The sequence below is a fragment of the Mastigoproctus giganteus genome, chromosome 4, assembly GCF_048544385.1.
Source record: "Mastigoproctus giganteus isolate SK-2022 chromosome 4, ASM4854438v1, whole genome shotgun sequence".
NCBI classification, from domain to species: domain Eukaryota; kingdom Metazoa; phylum Arthropoda; class Arachnida; order Uropygi; family Thelyphonidae; genus Mastigoproctus; species Mastigoproctus giganteus.
Window position 1 is genome coordinate 50263831 of NC_143578.1, and position 27088 is coordinate 50290918.

The window sequence follows — 27088 nt, forward strand, 5'->3', positions numbered from 1 at the left end:
ATGTATTCTTAGATTCCTCGTATTCAGTTTTTATGGCCGGCATTTAGCAGTAATTTTCCCTAAATATGTGGAGCACTTCACTTTTTGAAGGAAATTATTTCAAAAATCTTTTGTTTAATGCATAAACCAAAAGACATTGCTCTTCTAATCCAGCTAGCGACAAAAAAGACGCCAGGTGGTGCATGAAAGAGATTCGATTACTACTTCCTGAATCGATTCAACGTCGATTACTTTCATCAAAACAGCTATAATAATTATGATTATACTTAAAATATGGAAATTCTAATCCTATTTCGAGGGATTTAATCTTTCTTCCTAGTTATTTCTGAATTGAGAGATAAACTATTGTGCATTATATTCTTTCGGAATTTCTGATTTAAGTGTTTGGCAGTGCTTATAGAAAGCCATCGATTTCCTTGTAAAATTGGGAAATGGGAGCTGATAATCTTTCGAAAAGAGTTGGTGACAGCCTACGAAAGAACGTCTCAAATTATTTCGTGTCTGTTATCGGATTTGAATCTAATGCAAGGAGCGGGATTTGTGATATAACGAATAGGGAAAAGCAGGACAATTGTCACAGGCTATAAACTCTTTCTACGAAACCCAAGTAACCTATTGTATTTTCATGATTATTAAAATACACATAAATGAACAAAAAAAATATATATTTTTTTTAAATTGCAATGCTATTAATGTAAAATAAGTTGTAATTATGTTTTCCTAACGGGTTTTTTTTTTTTTAAATAAAGAAATTCGCCTAGATAACTACACGTATAAATAAAATACCGATAAATATTGACTAGTTTTCCATTTGGGTAAAGAAAGCTAGTTTGTTGAAACTATACTGTATTTTCTAACTCTCTGTCACCTTTACGTTACGTGGGCTGTGCTTTAGCAAATACTGACAAATGGGTGTTAATTAACCGGATAAAGGAATGGTTGAGTGGGAGAAGACAGAGAGTGGTAAACGCTGCTCATCGTGGACTAATGTTATTAGTGGAGTCCATCAGGTTCAGTGTTGTGCCCACTGTTGTTTTTTTTATATTTATCAATGATATTGATGAAGGTATATCAGGCTTAATGTCCAAATATGCAGATGATACAAAGGTTGGCAGGGTTGTTAATGACAGTAATGGCAGTGTGCTACTGCAACAGGATCTAGAAAAGTTGAGCAGATGGACTGAGAAGTGGCAACTGAAGTTTAACATTGACAAATGCAAAGTACTTTGAAGTGTGGTACTACACTTAGAGTGGTAGAAAATGAAAAAGAACTGGGAGTAATTGTGCAGTCGGATATGAAGTTTTCTGCACATTGCAGACAGGCAGCCAGAGCAGGTCATGGGATATTGTCAATGATATACAGCAATTTTGCTAGTAGGGAAAAGGAGGTGATTATCCCTTTGTATGAGGCAATGGTCAGTCTACGCCTTGAGTACTGTGTACAGGTCTCGAGGCCTCATTTTAGGAAGGATGTAGAGTTGCTTGAGCGAGTACAGAGAAAAGCAACAAGCTTGATGAAGGGAACGAAAGGATGGTCTTACGAAGAAAGGCTTAAGTTCTGCAAATTGTAGCGTCTGGAGACTAGGCACCTGCGAGGTGATCTGATTGCGGTGTATAAGGCCTTGAATGGGTTAAGCAGGCTCAATTCTGATGGGATTCTTCCTCTTGCTCAGATTACGCACTTGAGGGGCATAAACTCAAATTGAGGAAAGACAGTTGTAGAATAGATGTGCGGAAATTTGCCCTTAGCCAGCGGGTAGTTGATTGTTTGAACAAACTTCCAGATCTGTCGATTTGGAATTTGATAGCTTAAATAAATTGAAGGAGGAACTGAACGAACTTTTAGAGGGAATGGATGTGTGAAATGCTTTTTTTTTTTCTTTCTTTTTTTTTTTTGTTGGTTGATGCTATATAAGCCTACTACTACAGTACTACCTGTAGCGAATAACTGTTAATGAGGCAAATATTTAAAATTTTATTTCCTAAAATGTGACAGACTATTTCTGGGATCTTAAAAAAAAACACATATAAATAAATGATACCCCTTTCTTCTATAAAAACTCTTGGATAATTTTATTTATTAATTACTCTGTCTATCCTTAGACAGGCATAATAATTATGGATTCTATAATACCAGTACCGAAAGTAAGCCTGTTGGATCGGGTAGGAAGTATCGGTAAGATACTTCCTACTTTGTACTGGTACGACGTACCAATAAAAAATATAAGTTCTGATATAAATATATAAACAGATGTCAGGTACTTTTGCAACGAATTTATATTTTATGTGAGTGCTTCTCTCGTCTCTTTTGCTGCACTATTGAAGCATTAGAGACCACGTTCGATCACTGTACATAACCACTTGATGTTCCTTGATATCTGTTAGCGATAAAAGGGGAAAAAAAACAGTATTTGGCAGGGGTGGGATTCGAACCCACGCCTCCGAAGAGACTGGTGCCTTAAACCAGCGCCTTAGACCGCTCGGCCACCCTACCATATTGCAAACAGCCGCTGATCATAATTTGCAATTATTTACTTGGGAAAAGGGGGGGGGAGGGGAGGTTTATATATGCCATTCAGTTGTTAAAGGTTTCATGACCTAAGATTTTATATTATAAAACAAAATTATTTGCATTAGCACTATTGGTAGTAATATGAATGCTTTTTACAAAAAAAAAAAAAAAAACCCTAATAAGAAATAGATGTTCATTTATTTTTATTTCTTATAACGGCTAAAAACAACAACAAAAAATGTAAATGAATTAATTTGTACATTTTGTAAATTAAACAGACTTTTAGTGGTTAAAACAAAAAATAAAGAAATACTGTATACTTATGCAACTTAATAATAGGCTTATTACTTAAACTACAGACTTTTTGCAACTCTATTAAGAAACTTGTAATCGACTGTTGCAGTAATATATTTTTTATTCAGTTCTTAAAATAGTATCTATAAGTTTTTCCATATACGATAAAACTCACTTGAGACTCCCCTACAAGCTTGATCTTGAAATTTTAAAAAATATTTTTTTGATCCTGCTCTCTCTCTCTCTGTTGTTTGTTAAAAGTTTGCTTCATAGAAAACTTTTGAACAAACAAAGGATTGAAGGAAATCGAGATTTTTTTATGTTACATGCTTAATCTTTTGCAATATTTCGAAAAGAGAAAATGAGACAGTGCAAGATCAGGCTGTATGGCGACATAGTAGGTTATAAATTTTCAATTGCTGGAAGCATTCCAGAGTTGGTCTCTTGGGACGTGGGACGCTCTCCTGCTGCAAAGTAACTCCTGTTATAAGAGAAAACAACCATTCCTTTTCGACCGAATAAGTTCGTTAGCAGTAATTCGTACCAGTGGTTGGTATTCTTATCTGGTTTACTAATATGAAATGTATTCTCGAGTATGAAGGTTGACCTGGCGGCATTGTGTTTTTGCCACTGATTTGGCCTTTATTATCTTAAAAGTTGGTTCCTCTCTTTTACCATGGAGCTTCATTTATTTCTGTCTAGGCCTTTCTCTGACCTCGTGGGTAACGAGGTCAGAGGAATGGTTATAGTCTGTCCTCTTGCACCGTACGAAAAAAAAGCCTAGGTTTGCATCTCCTCAATAACTCGAATAACTTCTTTTTTTTTTTTAACTTAAAGGTTATACTGTACTATTAGCTCAAGACTGACTTCTGGAACCTCGCATTTTTCCGTCCAGCAAAACAGGCAAACCGACCGGAGGACGTACGAAATTATACTTTAGGTGTATGACTGTGTAACCGATACTATAATATTTGTTATAGCAAAATATTTGTTTCTTTGAGCCTTTTCCTTAATACACTGTTATTGTTATTTATTTTTTGTAATATCAGCAAGGCTTCACCTCGTACAGAGCCTCTCATGACATGGCCTTCACGTATCTGTTTTCACCTTGCGACTTCCTTCAATGAACTATAAACTTGTCCTGTTTTTTTTTTTTTTTTCTTTTTTGTTTTCCATATTTTATTGGAATTTTGATACTTATTCCAATACATCACATATTACATATACAGTTAATTTTTAATATGACATCATGCAGACATTTATTTATGAAATTTTATGGAAAGAATTTTGAAAGGTTTCATATTTGGTGACTGAATCCCATTAGTATAGTCTTTGCGCTTTACTTATTTATTACCGACCAAGGTTATACTGGAAGGAAAATACTCCCTGTGAAAATAAATGTACTTTTGTTTTGATCTGCGAGTAAATGTACCGAAGGACTTATTAAGATCTCATGCCCAATATTTTTGTTAGCAATGGCGCAATGGGTTAAGTTATCGAAACCTATAACAGAAAAATCAAAAGCATATAATTGGGATTTTTATGTGTGTGTTTGTTTATTTGTTAAGCGCCAAAGCAGCTAAGGCTATGAAGTGTCAGTATATTGTATTCGTAAATTGCGTATAATCTGTAATCGATTTGCCCTGTTTGCTGGAGATGAAGAACCCAAGCTTCCTGGAGATTAAACCATGCAACCCTCTTCTGACATCCTCTAACTCAGTCACGTTATTAAAAAAAATTTTAAAAAGCCCATAAAATTGCTCGCGTCATTCAGATTCGAACCCGGACCTTTTTCGCCCGGTATTGGGAGAACGGCGCTTATATGCATTGTGCTATGCGCGAGGATTGGCTGAAGTGATCATATACCTGGAAGAGGAAAACAAGTTGTGGTACAGGATTGAAAATGGACGATACCAGACATTTTTACAAAGCTGTTTGTGATTACTGGTAAGATTTTTCGTTAGATCAGAGAGCTAGTTAAAAAATAGGAAATAGAAACGTGTAGTCGCTATGTGCCTATTAAACGCAAAAGCAACCAAGGCTATGAGGCGTCAGTATATTGTGTCTATAAGTGTGTACATTCTTCTGTTGGTTTGTTGTTTTCTGGACAAAGCACTCAGTGTTCGGAAAGAAAAACATGTATTCTTCGCCTGCGCATCGAAACCGGCTAACTCCCACATTGTGGGAAAAAAATTCTCAAAACTTCCTAGCGTCGTTGACAGGATTCGAACCAATGCCTTATCCATCCAGTGAGGAGAGGATGGAGATTTTAACCGCTGTGCCATTCGTGAGGGTGGTGGTTGTCATAACTCATAAGTGAAATCAATCGAGGACTAGATCTGGAGGTCCCTTCCTGTTTCTAATCTTCCTAAATGGAATGACATTCACGAGAGAGTACAAGGGAAGCTGTCAAAGTTTATTGATGATTTGAAATTAGGAACAGCAGTTAACAACGAGAACCAAACCAATTTTTTCTTCAAAATGATTTTAAACGATTACGCCATATTTGAATATGGTCTGAGATGTTACAACTAAAGCTTAATATCTCAAAATGTAGAGTTTTGCACCTAACATTTAAAGATATTATGGAGGAGAACAGAAAATTTAGGATTTACTTACAATCTAGAAGGGGGTGGGGAGAAGAACAAAAGGGTTATGATACAGTCAGATGTGAATACGAAATCTATCATTCAATGTAAATAGGAGTCAAGAAGGTACATGTTATGCTGTCTATGAGTTAGAGGATTTTTGCAAGTTGGGAGAACCCCATTAGCCTTCTGTATAAGACAACAATACACTATATTCGGAATATTATATTTAGGCTGCATTCAAAAAAAAAAAAAATAAATAAATAACTTATTCACGTTATGAAAAATATCAATAAAAATTCCTCGCATGATTGACGGAATTCGAACTCAGGTCTTCTTCACCCTGTGTGTGAAGATGGTGATTATACGTGCTACCCATGAGGGTTCCAAGGAAGTGCAAATTTCTTGTTCATTCCTTCCTATTGCACTAGGATCTGTAGTTGCCTCTTTACTGCATGGTTCACATAAAAATAAATCGATATCATTCATTTAATTTCCCAGTTGAAAGATGGGAAACAAAACAATTTAATGGCAGTGTTAGGAGAAAATGGGGTTTCTCCTATGATGGACATCAGAATATCAACGTAATGAAAAGATAATAGCAATTGTTTACCATAAGCTAACCCCACACAGATAGGTATGTCCCTGCGCTGTTCTCATTCATCCTTAACAGATCAGAATTGGAATAATAAAAAACCTTAACCCACAAAACCATCCAAGTATGCAATTAAACATACTTGGAGGAAGAATTGACTAGAATACAAAAACATTCGAGAACAATGGCTACTATAAAGTAGTTATCAGGAAGGAAATAAATAAAGTAATTAATAACGCTCGAAATAGAAGCAATATTCAAAATGGAAATGGAAATGCAAAAAAAAAAAAAAAACAGCAATACATTAAGATTCTGAGGGAAGTCAAGAGAAAGAAAGGAAACAAATATAATATTAATATCAGAGGAAATAAAAGCGGCAAAATATCCAAATGAAACTACGCTATTTTTTTAAAGTGGTAAATCAGCTAGATTTCCCAAGAAGCGAAATGTTTGTAGGACGTTCAAAACGAAAACTGAAAAATAAGAAAAGATGAACGTAAGCGAGCAAACATTTCTAGGAAACAGGACATGAGGTAGCTGACAGTGACCACACAATATCATAAAATTGCTACTACTACTACTACTTACAAATTAAACGATCTGATAGTGGATTTTTAGAGTTTTTAAACGAATTAAAACAGTTAGCCGAAATATTGGAAACCGAAACTAAATTTCCTGATGTCTCACTTATACGTCGACATAAAAATAAATTTCAATTTGAATGTGATTATGAAAATCCAGATGAAGACATAACCGATGCACAGTTAAATTTTAAAATTAATTTTTATTTTTCAATACTAGACACAACAATAAATTCTCTTAAAGGCAGGTTTGATTTATTAAAAACACATAGTGATGATTTCAATTTTTTATATGACATATATAATTTAAAGCAAGTAACCGATGAAGAAATTCTAAAATATTGTAAAGATTTGCAAAATAAATTAAGAGACGATATGAAGAACGAAAAGGATATCGATGCCATTGACATGACCGATGAATTAAAACATGACCGATGAATTAATTTAATATTTTTAAATATTAAATTAATAAAGATTATTATTACATCAGTAATAATAATATAAAGATTAACAAATAGATATTTATTTATTTATTTTTTTTTTTTTATACTGGGTATACTTTAAATAAATATCTATTTGTTAAACTATGGACCCCAGTACTCCAGGCCCATTTGTCACTAATATAAAGATTATTATTTAAATCTTAATAATAAAGATTATTATTATTAGTAGTATTATTATTATTATATATTTATGTATTTTTATAACAATTATTATTAATATCTGTTTTCACGATTTTTTTTTCAAAACTAAGTGATATTATTTAAAACATACATACCAAATTTCGATAAAATTTATTCCACAAAGCTGCCTTAATTTTATGTTACCTTTTCATGTTCAAATATGTGTAGCATGAATAAAGCGTGCTAAGGAAATAAAATAAAAAATGTAAATATTATTTATAAATTGTAATATCGATAAAATATTATTACAAAAAATGTCATTTATTTGGGGGGGGGTTACAATGTCCCGGACGGCATATATTTCCTTTGAACATGGGCGGCCAATATATACGGCGCGGCCCTGGGGTTGACAACTAAAAGTTATTCAGTGCAAGTTCATTAGGAGAAGTATTCAAGGGATTTATTCCGGAAGTCACAAAGAAAGATGCTTAAGTGGGTGAGAGAGAGAAGTTAAGGCTTAACTGAGAAAAAAAAAAAAAAAAAAAAGCATGGAACAGTTAGAGACTATGGTAGAGGTACTGATTTATGAGTATTGTAAGCGGATTTGTTAGAAAACCACTGATAGGATAAGAGGAAAAAGCTGTTTATGAGAAATCGCTAGCAAAGGGAATTAAAATGGACACAAAGAGTTGTTTTTGTATGGGAATACGAAAACACAAAAGAAGAGAGAAGAACCACATAGGCTTATTAGTTGACCGAAGTGGAAATGTCATAGAAAGCGCCCAGAAGTGGCTGACGAGTTAAATAGGCAATTTTAAACGAATCCTTACAGTTGAAAGACAATCCGAACCACGAGGAATCAGTGATAAGGAGTTACACTGCTGGAAATTAAACGATATAACTATTTCGGAGAAGAGTCAGTTCTTCGGGTTTATCGTCCACAAAACAGAAAATCGACCTGAGAAGACAGCAATTTACAGACAATATATTGTAGATGGAGCAATATGGTCTTAGTCGCTGATGCTACTAAAACCTTACTACAACAACAACCAACAAACCGACCGAAGAATATGCGCAGAATGTGCGCAATTGTAGACTAATATACTAACATACTAACACTTCATTAGCCCTTAAAACTCGCCTAACCTAAGTACGGAATTTTTATCAGCGTTGATGTGTTTTTTATTATTTTATTTTTTTTTTCTTCACAGCCTGGCCTAGTTAGTCAGTGTTTGTCGAAAGTCACGTATATTCCGAAACATCGTTTTTTTTTTTTTTTGTCCTTCAAACATGCAAACCGACCACATAATACGCTTAATTTATATATACAATATACTGACGCCTCATATTTTCAGTTACTTTGGCGTTTAACACACCCGCACATACGCACGTCACTTCCTTTAAAAAAATTAGGTACGTGCCATCAATCTCAGGGTCCTTTCTTTCATTTGGGTCTGTGTTTTTCTAGCAAACAATCCTCTGCAATTTCTATATTGCTAATTTTACAATTCTCAGGCTCGCGAAGCACAAGTTCTCTCTGTGAAGGGGAGAGGGCTTTCATCCATGAATATTGATGCGAAGTACCCACTCAATTCATCAGGTAGATTATCACGAACTTTCTCATGTCGATTATACAAGAATTCAGTCTAATTTGCTTCTGTCTTATTTCTATTTACGCTCATGGTTAAAATTTCTTGTCCACTTTCTTTGCTCTCTTAGTCTGGTAAATGCAACCAGAATTGGCCAGTTCTATGGTACTGTGACAGACAGACCTATAACTGTCTCCTATATGCTTCACATCTTTTCATCGCTCTATAAAACAGTCCCATACTATCTCTCTTTTTTTTTTCTTTTTGCTCTATTAAACACCGCAGTTCGGTATTTATCCACCTCAGCAACCTTCTCGTCCTATATTTTGTTAATGTTATATACAGTATATGCATTCGTGGCTTCCATGACAATGGATTTAAAGTTTTCCCATAATTCACCTGTACTTGTCTCCCCACGTTGTCCTCCCAGTTAATAGAGGTCACATGCTCTTAGCCTCATAGCCCTTTTGCTGGAACTGTAACCCTGTTTCCTACCTTCAGTAACTGAGATCTCAGTGGTCATTATCATCCACCTTAATACTCCATGATCGCTTCACTCAAAGCGTACCGTTAGGCTGGTCCTTGGGGGGAGGGCTACAATTGATGAAACATACCCCCCCCCCCCCCCGAATTGAAAAGGGCTTCAAATTCCAACAGGCACTCCCCCCTTCCTCTGCCTTAATGTCAGCAAAAAGGATGGGATGGACCATCTTTAATTCTTGTTCCTGAGATCATTGGCCTCCAGTACTGGCCCTGAATTCCTTTACTTTCAACCGTATGATATTGTCTTATTGGATCAAGAATAACTTATAACAGAGCTAATAGAAACTTGTCACCAAGAACGAAAATGGAGAGCTGGGTATGCTATACACCAAGTGATTGTGATGTATAGAATTATAGCCTCTATATGCAGATTAATTAAAACTTTAATGGTAGAAGCCTCATATGTGGTATCGAACAAGAACCCTATTATTATTATTACTTTGCTCCATGTCGCCAACTGAATACATATCCTCATTTTTCCTAATTTACCTCTCTGCTGCACTCCGACTAGTAATTTCCTTGAACCCTTAAAGCTTCATTAATGACATTAGCAAATGCTCTTGTACTGTCACATTAAAATGTATTCCATCTCTTCAAGAAAAAAAAAATTCTTTTATTTACTAGGCAAACTACGCAGATAAAAATATTTCCCCAAAGGTCCTCAAGCCTTGAGTTAATCTATAAGCTCTCAACATTAAGTCCCTCCTAATTGTGTCTGGGCAGAACTTCACCCACAAATACATTCTAATCTATCTTGCAACATTTTTCAACGTATCTACATTTCACCATATCTACCAGTTCATCAGTTTGTGTGCAATTAATGTCATTAGTTCCCAGATGGATAATAATACTCTCTTTCCATTCCTTAAAAACTGACAACGTGCTTGTTACATCATCAACTTTCGCTCCAGGTAGGACTTACTCTGATTATAGTCAACCTATCTTTATTGTAAAAAATGTTAACCCGATTCTTATCAACAATAGCTATAATATTTATGTTTTGAATATAAAACTTGTTTTAAAAGTTTTTGTTTAAAAACTTTTAAAACAAGTTTTTTTGATTGGTCAAAATACTGATAATAAGCAACAGAGACTTAATTATTTTCAAGCTTTTAAGAACTGAAAATTCGGGACGCATATTTTTGTAGCTCAGTGTGATCTCGAACCAGCGATGTCTTTAACTCATTTCTACACATTGTGATGTGTGTAGGGGAAAAATAATAATAAAAGTTTTATATATTTTATTTTATTTTTCCGCCATCACACATTGGTTCTCAATAATGACCCTCCTTCAGGAAAAAAACTACAATAGCAAAAATAGTTTTATCCAGGTACAAAAGATTACCATTTTTGTTAGATTGCATTACCCTACATAGTGAGTAAACGGCTGTCATGCCTCGATAATTTCGCAGGGGATTTTTCAAGACTGTTATACGGATGGCTGACTGCATTAAGTGGAGGTGAAATGTCTCGAGAGATCGTAAAGTAAGGTCAACTGTAACATTTTATTAGCACACCGCAATAGTTCAGTGTAGTTAACTACTGTGATAAAAGGTGCTGGAAGTTCTAACCTTCTAAGAGGAATTTAAATTGTTCATCAGATTTGGCCGGGAAGATAATGAAGATTATAGAAGGTCATTATCAAGGCAAAAATATTGAAATATTTAAAGTTCGATTGACAAGAATAGATCGGAAATTTTAATATATATCAGCATTATTTGCGATTTTAATTTGTATCATAAAATTTATTAATACACTGGTCAAAACATTTAGAGAGATCACTCCAAAAATCTATCGGACAGTCCACCATAACGACATCACTATATCTGTAGTGATAGCACAGGTTCAGGGACTGATGTTCAGGTGTAAATTACTAAGTTCTCCAACAGGCCAAGAAACATGCAAAGTGACGCATGCAACTATTAAATACTCAATACTCAACCATATGGCAGATACATCTCATTTGTGAACTACAGCTGTGGATTGTTGGGAAGATCTGTTATCTCAGACGGATTTCCCCGAGTATAACGCTTGGACAGTCATTGGAAGAAGACTGGAGATAGCACCAGTTATGGCATGGCTTGGACGCCACAACTGGTGCTGTGCCATCCTGCCTCCAGGATGGCACAAAGTGTCATCAGCTGGTTGAGGAATCGATTCCAAAATACCCAGGCCGTTTTGGGCAGGATGGGAGTGGGCACCCTTTCGGTTGTGGGGCCCAATGCACCGTTATGTGCATTGGCATAGTTATGTCATTGATGACAATGCAACAGCACATCGTGCCAGAATTGTGCGAGAATGTTTGGGAGAACATGACATGGATTTCCACCATCTTTCCTGACCACTACATTCACCTGATCTCATTCCTCTTGATAATATGTGATATATGCTGGAGAGAGCTATTTGGCAACGAAGTCCTCTTTCTTCAACTTTGTCGGAGCTACGCGATATTTTGCTCGATTCGATAATAAATAAAGGTTCGTATTTTTTTGGTCAGTGCGTGTATTATAGGTGTATGAACTATTTGCTTGTGTAACTCAAACAGTGACGTAACCATAAATTTTGTTTGTAGGAGGTAGTACCATCCCCATTAGTAGCTTTTACAAGTGATACACATGACAATGACATATAAAACAAAATTGTTCTCGGGATTTTAGTCCCCCTCAACCCTCGTTGGTGCGCCTGTGAGCATGAAACCGAAATGGAATCATGATATGGATGGTATGGTACAATCGTGCTTTTTAACAACCATACTATCCCCGATGGCTGGTATGGTACGATTGTCAGAGTACAAAGAGTGGGAGTACTGATAATGATGAGGGCACTTACCCCACGGTGGACTCGTTTAGATGTTCAGTACACTAACTGAAATATAAACACAAATGTATAATGCGTTTTTTCGTGTGAGAAAGGGGGGACGAGCGGACTGGGAAATTTTCTTCCACCGGGCTCTGGTACAACCGGTCCCATGTATGATCGGCTCAACAGCCGTATATTCCCTTGTAAAGTTGCCCCAATGTATATCGGCTCACTGCGCTTCGCGGGGTGGGCCTTATGGCCAGTAGCTCCGTGAAGGGGAATTTCTTTGCAGTACGATTCTGGTTGGAGTTGTTTTAAAATTAGCATTAAGGCAGCTGAGGACACGAGATGCTAGTGTGTCGTACTGGTAAATTACGTGTATTCTAAAGTTGGTTTGTCCGTTTACGAGATGAAAACACGCAAAACTTTGCACCTCGCGTAATACCAGCTAAACTCAGTCCCCCCCCCGCCTCCTGTTTGAAAAGGCATCAAGAAGCAAATCAGCGACGATATCTGAATCAAAACGGTCCAAACAGGTGACAAATGGCAGCCACTTCCCTGCAATAAAGTTGTTTATGTAAATACAGTTTTATTTGATTTTAATTTTAGGGTCGATTTCTTCTGTTATTTTATATTCATATTCTAGATTCAAATAAATTCAGCAAACACTAAGGACACACCCATGTTTTTTCTGCATTTTGATATCAGTTGAGGTCTAACTGCATTGTTCTCTCACCGTTATAGCTTTCACACTATTTTATTTTCAGCAAATTAAGTACCTCAGACAATTAACATTGAAGATAAGGCCAAGGTTTGAATAAGAGTATAATCATTGTAGCTTGTTTGTTTTTAAACTTTAAGAAGGGAGGGTAGCTAGGGAGGATAAATCCCCCTTAGCTTCCCCATTTTTCCCCTTTTCATATTATAATTTTAGTCACGCGTTGAGGGTGTATAAGCCATCAATGTGGAAGGTACGAACGGAAGCAGATTAGGTGTGTAGTTAGCCCTGTTGGTTCCCAACAATTTTAGTCTCCCATCCTATTTTTTTTTTTTTTTTTTTTTTGCAGCAATAATTCGCTATTGAGCCAGAGTATGAACACAACTCACCAAGCAAGATTTATGAGTAGCGCCACTGGGCGTAAATAACCGGTGCGATGTTGTCAGAATCGAAATATTAAACACTAACATTATAAATAATAATTAGTATAACAGCTGTATTTTATTTGTGTGAAGCTGACACACAGACTTCTTATAACTAGTTGAAACATTTATGTCCATTACCAAACGACATGTAACAGGACAATAACCTCAAACCGTAACTGTGCTTACATCTCAAGGAAAATATAAGATAAATGTGTTTTATTCCTCATTTAAATAACTAAAATATTTTCCTTTTATTAATTTTATTTTTCTTCTCTTAAGGTTCGCGTTGGCTCTAGCAGCATTCGTCCTTACTGTATGCTCCTGTATTACTGGTGGGGCACAAATTCGTGAGTTCAAGAGGACTACTGACCTACCCGTGTACATCGTCCAAAGAAATGCACTTCCTGTTTCCGATAAAGCGAAGTCTAAGAATGAGGTCACGGTGAGTAGCGGTTATTGACAGAACCTTAGGGGATAGAGACGTCTGTTTATCTAGTAGTCCATTGTAGGTCATCGCATTAACTGTTACACGGTATTCTCTATTTTATTGTGAACATCGAATTTCGTCAGTTTTATGATTCGCTGGCAATTCCTAACCGTTGAATATAAATGAAAATAAAAAGTAAGGTGAAATGTTCAAAAAAGTCAAGTGAAAGATATAAATTTAAACTAGTGTAACTGTTTCTCTTTTTCACAGGCCACACTAGAAAGGAAGAAGGGAAACAGTCCCACTATTCCAGATAAATTCATACGTAAATGGGTTTCTTCAGGTTGAGGGGGGGGGAGCTGTATTACTTATTTCCCTCCTGTTATAATCATAATGCTGACTGGTCAATAACCTTAACTGAAATAATCAAAATTAAACCAAACTAAAAGTTCCATATGTATTTATTTTTGAATTAAGTATGCAACAAAATGACCCAAAGAATTAATAGCAGTAAACATGATAGGAGCTCAAAACCAAAGCATGTAAAGAGGACCCCAAACTACTGTAATTATACATTTTTAATCTATAATTAAAACTATATCATTATATATTTTTATTTTGGTGAGCCTTTCAGATAGTGAAGCCCCAATGGGTTTGCCATGGCTTGTGCCAAAATCTTGCAGTGGTCTTGCCGAAAAACAGTGGTAAAACTACCATACCCACTGACAAGTCCACAACTGCAGTTGGCAGTCTGAAGAGTCAGATGACCTGATGATTGATAAAGTATAGTTATTTTAGCTCAGTAGGAATCGCAAAATCCTCACGAGGGGGAGGCCCAGACTTATGGTTTTTCAGCGAACCAAAGGCTTTTCGTCAAACTAATAGTTCTTCAGCATATTCTGTTATCTTGTTATTTATTATTTTTTAACCTCATGATTGGTTTATTAGGTTAAGCTATGTTAGGTTAATATTCTCCCAAAGAAACTAAGGCTGTGAGGTGTCAATATATTGTGTTTGTAATTGCGTTTATCTTGTGGTCAGTTTTGCCTGTTTTCTAAGCAAAAAATTGGAGTTTTTGAGAGATAAAACCATGCAACCTTACCTGAAAGTAGCTAACTTGGCCATGTTGTGGAAAAGAATAAATAAAAATCCCACATTGGGAATTTTTATGATTTTAAGCCATTTTATTGTTATGCGTAGTTACGATTTTTATGGCAATAAAAATTCTTTGCATTGTTGATGCATTAGAACCAGGGTCTTTTCCACAAGGTGTGGGAGAACAGTGATTATACATAGTGACCATTGTGCTGATCGCAGGAGGGACTAGTTTATATAGCATTAAAAAAATCTAATTATATAATACTAATTTCTTTCATAATTTGTTGCTTTCTGTATGAATGCATGGATTTTATCTGTATGGATATTCTGTTAATGGATGCTAGGCTGGATCTTGAAGGGGAGGATGTAGCAGGCCATGGATTGAAATTGGCCCCAGATTCTCCTCCCCCCCCTCCGAATCTAGGCAAGATTCCTTTTGCCATAATGAATTATTGATCAACCATTGCTTCCATGAATTTCCCAACCACGGACATTACACTGACTGGTCTGTATTGTCCATTTCAATTTTAGAATTGCCTTTATTGATATGTTGGTACTTCTCAATCTAAAGATACCTCTTCTTTTCCAATCCATGGACAAAAAGCCTGGGTTCAAAGTCAGTTAAGAAGGGAAGAATTTTTTTGGCATTTACATACTGACAAGAACTGAGTGGTTTTTCACCCAGGAAACATGCAAAAGAATATAGGATGCAATACATTGAATATAGGATGCAATACATTACAGATACAATACATTGAAGCTTTATAGCTTTAGTTGTTTTGTGATAAAAAATAAACAACAGAATGCCACCTGTACCTATTTGGAATTAAATGCAGTTTTAAGTTTTTTTCTAAATATGTATATGCATTTAAAACAATTATATATTAGCATCTGGATGTTTATAGAAAAGAGAAGATATAGAAATTCAATTCTGAATGAAACAAATACTTCACTGCTAAGTAACGAGAGCAACCTAAACAGCGTACATTCATCGCCAAAATACCTAGGCAATGAGGAAGTTCATATTATATTTCATGCTTCCTTCAGATGTATTATTAGACAGTGCATTACAATGGCCACATTAATTTGGTGTTCCTCTTTCTTTACAATTCTTAAATAGGAGATAAGAAAGCTCTTTATATAACAAAAGAGACTACTATAAAATTTGAGATAGCAAAAAAATATGTGCTCTGAGGAATCCCATAATTATAAGATTTATTTTTTATAAAAAGCTCAAACATGAAAGGTATTAGAACCAATAGCACTTAGTACTATTCATGAATTAAAGGTAGAAAAGACAGAAGATAATTGTCAATATTAGACTTGAATTTCTGCAGATAGTAATTTTCAGGAAATTCGTGTGAAGGAAGGTTGTTCCAGAAAACAGAAGATGAATAATTAAATTTAAACTCACAGAACAAACTTTTCCCTGAAAAGCTGGTTCTGTTAGTTTGAAATTGGATAGTAAATGGATCCTGACTGTGTGGCTTGTGTTTAAACTGGTTTGAAAGAGAGTGGGGGAATTACAGATGCCAATTTTGACGAACATGCCCATGGAAGTATCTATAAAAAAAGGCATGGAACAGAAACAGAACTTCTATGAGACAGATAATGGAGAGACAGTTCATTAATTAAAACTGACTGCCATTCTTTTGAATGGAGTCTAAAAGTCTAAGAAAGGTTTGTTTTATGGACACCACCTAAATGTGAAAACAATATTCCACAGTACGACAGATTTGAGATTTGTGCAGAGTGGTAAGTTGATGCTTAGAAGAAAAGTAATGCAAAGAGCAAATCCAGTTTTTTAGATGCAGAGGAAGCAATATTTGTGATGTGCTTATGCCAAGAAAGATTAGAAATCAAGGTAATCCCTAATATATATGATTTTTTTTCTTGTCTAGAAATCTAAGGGTCATCAAAGATAAGTATAGAAACAGAAGAATCCTTTCTTCGAGATATAAGACAGGACTGAGTTTCAGAAGGATGGAAATTAACTAAGTTAGTTTTGTCCCATTGAACAATTACCTGGAAGTCAGCATTTAAGGAATTGGTGGTGGATATTTGAGAAGTTGAAGCTGTTTTTTTGCAGGACAAGGTTGCATTCCACCTTCTCAAACTGGAAGATGAAATGCAATGTGCTACCATCAGCAGAACTATGGATAGGATTCCCAGTCAGTGGAAGAAGATAATTAATATACAAGAGGAAAAGGAGCTGAACTTGGGGAACACCAGCATTAGTATAGAAGTTAGAAGACAGAGAATCATTCTACCATCACGTGCAGTGAGCATTCAGAAGAAAACTGGATACCCAATTGTAAAAAATTCAGCATGACTGGAGCTTGTTTAGAAAAATTTTATGCCAAACAATCAAATGCCATAGAAATGTCAAGAGTGACTACTTGAGTTTCACCAAACTTTTCCATTGAATTTGTCCATAAATTAATAACATAAGCCAATATACAAAGTATTAGCAGTGGAATGACACTGACAGAATTCATATTGGTGATCATTGATCAGATGGAAGGTTTCTAGATAGTTTACGAGTTGGTGGTTAATGAATTTCTCCATTACTCTAGAAAGTGTAGAGGTAAGTGCAATGGGATGACAATTAGATAAAAGAGATTTGTCAGTCTTTTTAGGAACTGGTTGTATATGAGCAAATTTCTAAGCAGAAGGAAAAACACCAGTGGAATAAGAAAGTGTAAAAAAAAAGTCGGAACAGAAACAGGAGCACAGGTTTTGAGAACAAGTGGAGAGATGCCATCAGGACCTGGTGCTTTCTTGGCATCAAGGTTCAATATTATGCTGACATACTTTTGACAGAAGACCATAGGGGGCATTGACAGGAGTGTACTGGGAATTAGCGTTAGCATTAGTAGAGGCATATGATGCAAGAAAGCAAGCTTATGCAGCATCAGCAAAATAACAAAAACACCTCCCATTTCACCCCTCCATTTGTTCCAAATGCCTATCCAGCTCAGCCTTAAATTTATTTAGGCTATCAACTTCCACAACAAAGGATGGAAGTCTGTTCCACCAATCAACTACCTGCTGGCTAAAGGCAAATTTCCACACATATTCTACAACTGTCTTTCCTCAACTTGAAACTGTGCCCCCTCAGGTTCTTAATCTGAGCAAGAAGAATCCCATCAGCATTCAGCTTGCTGAACCCATTCAAGGCCTTATACACCTCAATCAGATCACTGCACAGGTGCCAACTCTCCAGGCACTGCAATTTGCAGAGCTTAAGCCTTTCTTGGTGAGAGCACCCTTTTGTTCCCCTCACCAATCTTGTTGCCCTTCTTTGTACTCGAACTAGCAATTCTACATCCTTCCTAAAATGAGGTCTCTAGATTTGTACACAGTACTCTAGGTGTGGCCTGACCATTGCCTTGTATAATGGGATAATCACCTCCCTGTCCCAGCTAGCAAAATTCCTATATATCATTGACAAGACTCCATGACTGGTCAGTGAACTTCATATTTGACTGCACAATTACCCCTAGGTCTTTGTCGCTTTCCACTTCCCTGAGTGTAGTACCACACAGTTGGTACATTTCTCTTCGGTTATTACTACCCATATGCAGTACTTTGCATTTGTCAATGTTAAACTTCAGTTGCCACTTCTCAGCCCATTTGCCCAACTTATCTAGATCCAGTTGGAGTAGCATACTGTCTTTACTGCCGTTAACAACCCTGCTAACCTTTGTATCATCTGCAAACTCAGACGTTAAACCTGATATACATTCATCAATATCATTAAATTCCTTTGTGACCACATCATAGTATCCAATCAAATTGGACAGACAAGACCTCCCTTTAACAAACCCATGCTGTGTCTTAACTATTACTGCAGTCTTGTCTAGATGATCCTGCAATGCTTCTTTAACCAGTGATTCCATTATTTTTCCGGAACACAAATTAAACTAACAGGTCTATAGTTACTTGTGTTACCTTTTGAACCCCTTTGTGAATTGGTGATACATTTGCACACCTCCAGTCCATGGGGACCTCCCCTGAATCCAAGGGAGCTCTCATAATTATGGCCAAGGATTTGCTTACTTCATTTGCTGCCTCCTTTAATATAACTGGATAGATCCAGTCCACCTCAGGTGCCTTTTTTATGTTTAACTTCAACAATTTCTCATCCACTTTGCTCTCAGTTATTACAAAATCACTTAGCTCCTTGTTAGAGTTTGATGCTTCTGGCACTCTCCTCATGTGTGAATGTAAATGCAAAATACTCATTCAGTTTATCAGCTACCTTAGCATGATCATCAATAGTCAATCCATCTATGTTAAGTGGTCCAATCTGATTCATTCCTTTCCTTCTAGACTTTACATAAGTAAAGAACTCTTTGCTGTTTTTCTTTGCATCCTTTGCCAAGGATTTCTCGTAATCCGCCTTCGCCTGCCTAACCTCCTTTGTGATTTGATTACAGACTAGATTATATCTGCCATAGGCCTCTGTGTCACCTGATATGCATCCCATACATTTTTCTTCTCTTCCATGAACCTCATTAGTTCGTATAACATCCATTTAGGCCTAAACCTTGAATAGTATTTCTTATTTGGAATGAAAAGCCTAGTAGCCTCCAAAATTAAGTCCCCGAAGGCTTCCCATTTAGAATTCAACATTGGTAACATCATTAGTTGATTCCACTGTACAGAATTTAAAAACTGTTTGAGACCCCTGTAGTCACCTTTATGAAAGCAAAACCCTTTCCCTTTAGCTTTGATGGTAGTTACATCTTTAAGTAATTCCCACATCAGTACATTGTGATCACTGTCACCCAGTGGTTCCTTTATCTGCAAATTCTTAATGCTTGAATAATCACTGCTGATAATCAGATCAAGAGTATTATTCCCTCTGGTTGCCCCTCGAACATGTTGCTGTAGAAAATAGTCATCCAATAAATCCACAAAAGTCTTGTTAGTGTGTGAGTGAACAAACCACAAGTTCCAGTCAATATCTGGAAAGTTAAAATCCCCATCATAAGATATACTGATTTACTGTTCCACTCTATTTCTCTGCACAACTGTATGAGGTGGTTTACTATCTTGAACAGCCTTAGTACATTTAAGGGAAAACCAAGGTTTAAGTTAAGAACAAGATTTTAAGGTGGAGTGTGGATAAAAGATTTCATTCCTACAAGAATAATTCAATGACATGATTTCAGAAAACATTGACATCAGAAGTAATCCAACCAAGGAAAGGAAGAACAGAAATTTTGCAGAGCATCTTTCAATATCATTATATTACATTGAGTGTGAAAATGAATATGCCTCCATTTTAATGACTCGTGATCATGAGATCTACACAAAACTGACGTATTTCTGTGACCAAATCCACTATTCTGAAGTGTCCCCTCCTCTACTGCTTTTATACCGAAGGTGGATGCCACACTTATCATATCCTGAACCTGGCACTAACCAGTCTTGCATAATTCAGGCATTTAATATAATGTATAGGAATTGCTGTCTATTAAACAGAAGTTTTTACTGATGAGAATACCAGAAGTTTACCAAGTTATAACTTGAAGTTAAATTATTTTGTGTTAACTGAAAAAAGTGGAAGAGAAATTGATGAAGATAAAAGTAAATAAGGCACCTTGGGCTAATGGGATCTATCCAAATATATTAAGGGGAGGCAGCAAAAGAGGTAAGTAAATCTTTTTCCGCAATTATGAGAGCAACCTTGGATTCAAGGGAGGTCCTTAAAGGTTGAAGATGTTCAAATGTCTCCCCTAGTTCATTATGGGGGATCAAAGAGTGAAGGAGAAATATGATTGCCTGCCTGGCAGAACACAGAGGGTGGTTATAAATGGACACTGTCTTCTTGGATTAATGCTATTAGTGGAGTTCCTCAGGATTTGGTACATTTGAGATTTAACACTGGTAAATGTAAGGTACTGCATATGGGTAGGGTCAGTGCTGCCCAAAATCCCGATATACCGATTGTATTTAAAAAAAAAAATAGAATTAGTCTACATCTCAGAAACTGTTTTTGCAATAAAAAATGTTTCTCGTAATCAAAACAGCCACTAAAAACATTAAAATTTTATAATAACACATGGAACATGTACATTGCAGCTATACAAACAGTATATGTTAATGTTTTATGTCATATTAATGAATAAACAACACACACTTATATACACAGGGTGTCTCAAAAATATTGGTACAAACGTGTAGGGGAGGTAGGAAACATCTAAAGGAATATGAATTGCATAGGAACCCATAACCGGAAACGTCACGGGAAAGTAGTAGCAGAGGCACAAGAAGCAGAAATGGCACAAGTCAGTAATTAGTGGCAAACATTTATTTGACATAATATTAACAATGGAGTACGAGATGGATGCATTTCATGATGTTACAACAGATGCTCAAAGGTTCCACCATGAGATGTGATGCATGCGTGACACCAACACAGCATGGATTGGTGGACACCGTCGAACACACCTGGAGTTTCTTTGACAGTAGCAGAAGTGCAGACGAGATCCATTTCCGTCTCCACAGGCGATTCATACACAATAGATTTGAGGGCCTCCACAGAAAGAAATCAAGGCACGATAAATCAGGTGAGCGTGGGGGCCAGGCAACGGGTCCACCACAGCCAGTCCGTCGACACCCAAAACGCCTGTTCAAATGGTCACGAACACACCTTCCATAATGGGCAGGCGCCCCGTCATGTTGAAACCAAATGTTGTATCTCACATTTGCTTGAACATCGTCAAGTAACCCTGGTAGAACTTGTTCAAGAAAGATCCGATATTTAGTGGAGTTCATGCGGGATGGTAACAGGTATGGGCCGACTAAGCAGTCACAAGCCATACCTGCCCACACATTTATTGTGAAGCGATGTTGTGCTGCATGGGGGCGCACACCGTGTGGGTTGTCGTGAGCCCACACATGAGCATTGTGCTGATTGAATAAGCCTTCCTGAGTGAAATAAGCCTCATCCATGACCAAAACATAGGTTGGAAAATTCAAGTCTTGAACACTTTCTTGGAGAAACCACTGCGCAAAAGCCACACTTGCAGGATGATCTTGGGGGAACCATAACTGAACCCTTTGGAGATGAAAGGGCTGTAAGGAATCGTCATGCCAGACACACTGTACATTGCAACAAGACACTCCTAAGGCAGAGGCAACGGCACGTGTGCTGGTAGTAGGATTATTCTGAACGGCATTCAACACACTTTATTCCATGGCGGGAGTTCGTGTCGAACGTGGTCTGCCCGCACAACTCCTGTTACCTCTAAATGACCCATAATCACACAAATTTTGATGCACATGCACAAACGGTGGTCCAGTATATGTCTGTCTGGGAAGTGTTCTCCATAAATTCATTGAGCAGCTTGTCCATTGCCTTCTGCTAATCCATACACTAGGTGCATGTCTGCCAGCTCACAGTTCGTATATCAATACATGCTCTTCGTGCGGCAACTACTGCTTGAATGAGTAAACCAGAAATTTTCCCCTCTCGCAAACTGATGAACAGCACCGTGTACCAACTTATGGTGACGTTCCTGGTTATGGGTTCCTATACAATTCACATTCCTTTAGATGTTACCTACCTCCCCTAAACGTTAGTACCAATATTTTTGAGATACCCAGTATATATATACATACAGTGCTTTTTTTGTGATGGTACGGCGTACCGGCACCTTTATTAACAGTGACATTTGGATGCAGTGCACTTTGAAATTTGTAATATTCCGTATATATTTTTTTCGCATGTTTATCTACTATTCAAATAAGCTTAAAATTATTTAACTAAATTTACATTTTTCACTATCTATTGTTAAGATATTTTCTATATAAAACTGTATAACCATTTTCATAATTCTAAATTACTCAGTCGGGCCTCTGTTTAACGAAGCCCTTTTATAGCGAATCATTTTGATTTCCCCTTGGAAGTTATTATTATTATTATTAGCCATATGGTGCAAGGAAGCCTGAGGCTTATGCTGCACTAGGCAAAAAAAAAAAAAAATTCTGAATTTACCCAGAGAGAGAGAAAAGAAGAAGGGAATCACCAAGAAAGATAAGAATGGTGATATCCAGCTTAGGACCCTGGGTGTGCCAGGCCCATACTCACCAGATGTGAGCCCCCAGTTGCATTTAAAATAGTTTCCGTTGAGCGAAAAAATTTTCATATAGCGAACGGATTAAGAGAGAATTAACTCGGTACACCCTGTTCACTTTTCTGGCCTTCATGCAATTAGTGCTGCTGTGCAAATTAAGAGAGCTGAAGGGATTACCATTCTACAACTTAGTGGTACCAGGTAAAAACTATCCAACCACCCGTCTCACATACGGAGAAGTTGCGCTGGTCTGCACTGAGCAAATCAAGGTGTATTCCCAGTGGGCTCTGGTCCACCTTCTACTGTAGTGGTGTCCAAACATTTCCCGTACAGGGGCCATATTCGAAAAAATTCAAAGTTAGATTTCTTTAGTTTGTTACATTTTCCATATCTTGTTGCTTGTAAAAGTAAAATTGAAAATATTTGAAACTTTTAGTACAGTACAGTACACAATTACATTTACTGAACAAAACATTTAATTAGAAAATGTTTTTGATAATTAACAAGATTTAAAATGCTGTTTTAGTTCACTTTCCGGTTGGGCTGTAGGTTGGACACCTTTGTGAATCAACTGTAAGCGGCCCCATTTGAGAATTAGAAAAGTGATTTTCTTTTACCCCGACAAATAATCATCTGTTGTTTCGCGGAAGTGCATTATCCACATTTTTCCGTAAATTTTCCCTATTTCTGTTTACATGGTCACAGTATCTGAATGACACTGACATTTTGGACAGTTTCAAAAAAAAAAAATTTTTTTTAAAATTCAAATTTAAGAACTAGTGACAATACCAATGACGAGAGAAGGAAAATGAGGACAACGAAGTTATTAAACCTTCTAAGCATGAATTGTTGGCATTTGGTGAAAATGAAGTTAGAAAATTGTCAATTAGGTTACAGTTAAATGCAATTCATGGATTTCGGGGGTGCCTAATTGAAAAGATGGTTTCGGAAGAATTTGATGGACGCTCTGAGTATGATACCAATTTCATCGATTGAATACAAATGTGGATTTTCACAAATGAATCTGATTGTCAGCCCAACCAGAGCTTCATTGATGACAAAAACAGCTTCTTCACTACTGCTTCTTAAAATTGTATGCCCTGCCGCCGCTGACCCGCTTCGATCCAGCAAAATATGTCGATTTGTGGCTGCTTCGGAAACGTCATTCAGCAACCGACACACACAAAGAAGTCGGCATAGGGTGTCGGATGAAAACTTAATAAAAATTTGGAATATTCTACAAAAACTTTATTATAAAATTATTTTTACTTATTATTTTTAGGGGCCATAGTCTAACGATATAACCTTAAAATGTCACTCAGTTGTCCGTCCATCTGTCTGTCACAGCATTGTATCTCTGGAACCACTCAACCTAGAAATTTTGCATGGGTTTGCACATGAAGTGGGCCAACTTAATGCCATATTGATCATTGTTGACAAAAATTTGTCTGAGAAATAGAGGGGGGTTAAAATGTGGGGGAATAAAAATGTTGTCGACAACCTATAGCTACACCGTTGGAAAAAGCTCAATGAGTATGTTTAAAATATAATTTTAAAATTAAAAATGGCGGCACCAGACAGGAAAATGTAATTTTCATTTCCGTCGCTAAAAATTTAAAAATCACATTAGCTATGCATTATTCGATGCCTATCAAGCGAAAACTGTTCCGATTGAAATCTATCATTTATTTTTGTGTTAAAATTAAAAAACCAATTTTTTATTGCACTTCAATAGCATGCTTCTTTGTACTAATAACTCTCCTTTTGGTGACAAAAAGGTTGCTAAATAGTTAATTAATAATTCTATAAACATCATTTATAAATTTTGCGACCAGAAGTATTTTTAACAATTTTCAAAGCTGGAGTTGTCCCGGCAAGGAGACACTCAGAGAGCCAGTGTTGAGGCGGTGGTGGTGGAGAGGCGCCTGTGTGGAGCCTTGCACGGCTCTCACCTGCCAGTCGCTTTTCCACCGAGACTTTAATCGCTTCTCTAGGAAGAAGTTGGAGTCGTTTCTCCCACCCTTGGCATTCACAACAACTGGAAAGACTCAAATAGACAATGTTTTCATTATTTCCTAAGTTTTAGGCCAAGCCGGGGTACTAGAAACTTTTTTCAGTTAAAATTTAAAACAGTAAAAAGAGAAACAAAACAATCAATAACAAAGAACATGGCACACACAAGTTGCAAGTAACACGATACATGCAAGTGAGAACGGAGTAACAAGTTACAAAACTTTAAAAATAGGAATGAAGAGAAGATTCTGAAAATTAATTTTTTTATATGATTGAAGATTTCATGGAAGTGTAAACACATTTCACCATAATAACCCAGAGAATTCCAGCTGTCGGTATTATCGCAAATTCAATAAGATCGAGTTTACTATCCGTTTATGATAAATTGCACTAACAGAAAAGCGTGACTGCTAATTGTTTTTATTGTGTTATTTTTGTGGCCTCCAGAAATCCGACTGTAGTAGTAGTGGCATGTGATGCAAGAAAGCAAGTGTATGATGCTTATGCAGCATCAACTAAAAAAAAAAAAAAAAATCACACCATTCCTCCAAATGACTGTCCAGTTCCTCCTTAAATTTATTCAACCTATCAACTTCCACGACGACAGTAAAAGTAAAGTCGTGAACCACACGACTGTTCCGTGTGGTTCAGTTGGAGACAATTTTAGGGTAATCTCCAGTGCTGTGGTCTCTTGCCCCGATTAAACGGCATGTTGTCCCAATTAAGTGAAGTAAACCCTGGCTATTTCCTCGATTGGGTTCTGTTTTTTAAGATTTGTCCCAAATAAATGGCTGCCCTGATTAACTGGTGGCCCAAATAACCGGAATCTACTGTATTAACTGTTAATATTTTCTCTGCAAGTCTAAGTGGAGATTATCAGAAAATTTAATGTATATAATAAACCTGCCCTTGCCAATAGATTATAATACATCATGATTTTGATATCCAAATAATTCCATTTGAATGACTGATGTTGTTTATTTAGATAACATTTTCATATTTAAGTTTTTCTACCACTACTTTCATTTATTTATGCATAATGTTACCTTAGTTTATTTACTGTTATTTAAGAAATAAGAGTTGATAAATAAAGTGAATCAATTTTCTGCAGACCTAAGTACCTTGTTCTTAGCCTTGAGAATTTTTGGCATATCAAATACCCAGACCATAGGATGCAAATTCTTATTGTAATCCAGTTCATACTCTTCATAAAGTGTGAATTTTTTAGAGATGGAGTTAGCAAAATTCAGTTAGACAATTGCAAATTGTTCACAGGACAATTTGCAACTGCCTACACTATAGAATATTTTTTTCTGGTGGAATCTAAAAGTTTCTGCTTAATGGAATTAGTATAGAGACAGGAGGCAATTAAACTGGAAAGGTGTAGTTATTGATCCACCTTTATATGGTACGTTAATAATATATGCAAGTTCAATAAAAACATTTGTAATTGTTATACTGAAAAAAAAAAAAAAAAAATTGCCAAACAGCATTAAATCTGTTTTTTTTTTCCTTTCTTTTACAGAAAAGGGAAGATACAGAATTTCTGAATGAAACAAATGCTTCACTGCTAAGTAATGACGGAAATCTAAACAGTGTACATTCATCGCCAAAATACCTAGGGAATGAGGAACTTCATATTATATTCACACTTCCTTCAGATGTATTATTAGACAGTACATTAAAAAGGCCACATTAATTTGGCGTTTCCTCTTTCTTTTCAAATCTTAAACAGGAGATAAGAAAGCTCTTTATATAACAAAAGCGACTACTATTATTAGTGGGATCACCTGATCAGCCATCATAATAGATATGACAAATATACATTTTAAACCTTTATGTATCTTTCAATTGGAAAGAGGAAACAAATGTTCATATACAGTATTTGCATTTTTCTGGGGACTGGTGAAAAAATGGTGCCAACTACAGAAATGTACAGATTCTAGGAAATGAAAATGAAGTTGATTTTATACTTCAGTTATTTTAATATACTGAAATTAATTGGAGCTTTAAACATTATTTAAAAAGAATTAAATAATTTATTTGCTTACAATGAATACACATTTGTACATCTCCAGATTTTAAAGTAAAATATATTACACTGAAAGCACTAAAATATATGCAAACTGTAATTAGAACCTGCAAAAAAATATGTTCACTTAATTATGTGCTATGTGGCATCTATTAATTGGG

General features: G+C 36.2%; 1 protein-coding gene and 1 non-coding gene across 2 annotated transcripts in view; one reads left to right on the top strand and one right to left on the bottom strand.

The window, feature by feature from the left end:
* LOC150086713 (uncharacterized) overlaps positions 1–26594 on the top strand; it is a 31152-nt gene extending 4558 nt beyond the window's left edge. The window contains exons 2-3 of the mRNA XM_090372235.1: positions 13547–13709; positions 26421–26594. Of these exons, the coding sequence (XP_090228361.1) occupies positions 13547–13709; positions 26421–26594 (337 nt within the window). The remainder of the gene's footprint in view (positions 1–13546; positions 13710–26420) is intronic.
* TRNAL-AAG (transfer RNA leucine (anticodon AAG)) lies at positions 2413–2494 on the bottom strand. The gene has a single exon. It is a non-coding gene; the product is annotated as a tRNA-Leu (tRNA).
* Positions 26595–27088: the final 494 nt, after the last annotated feature.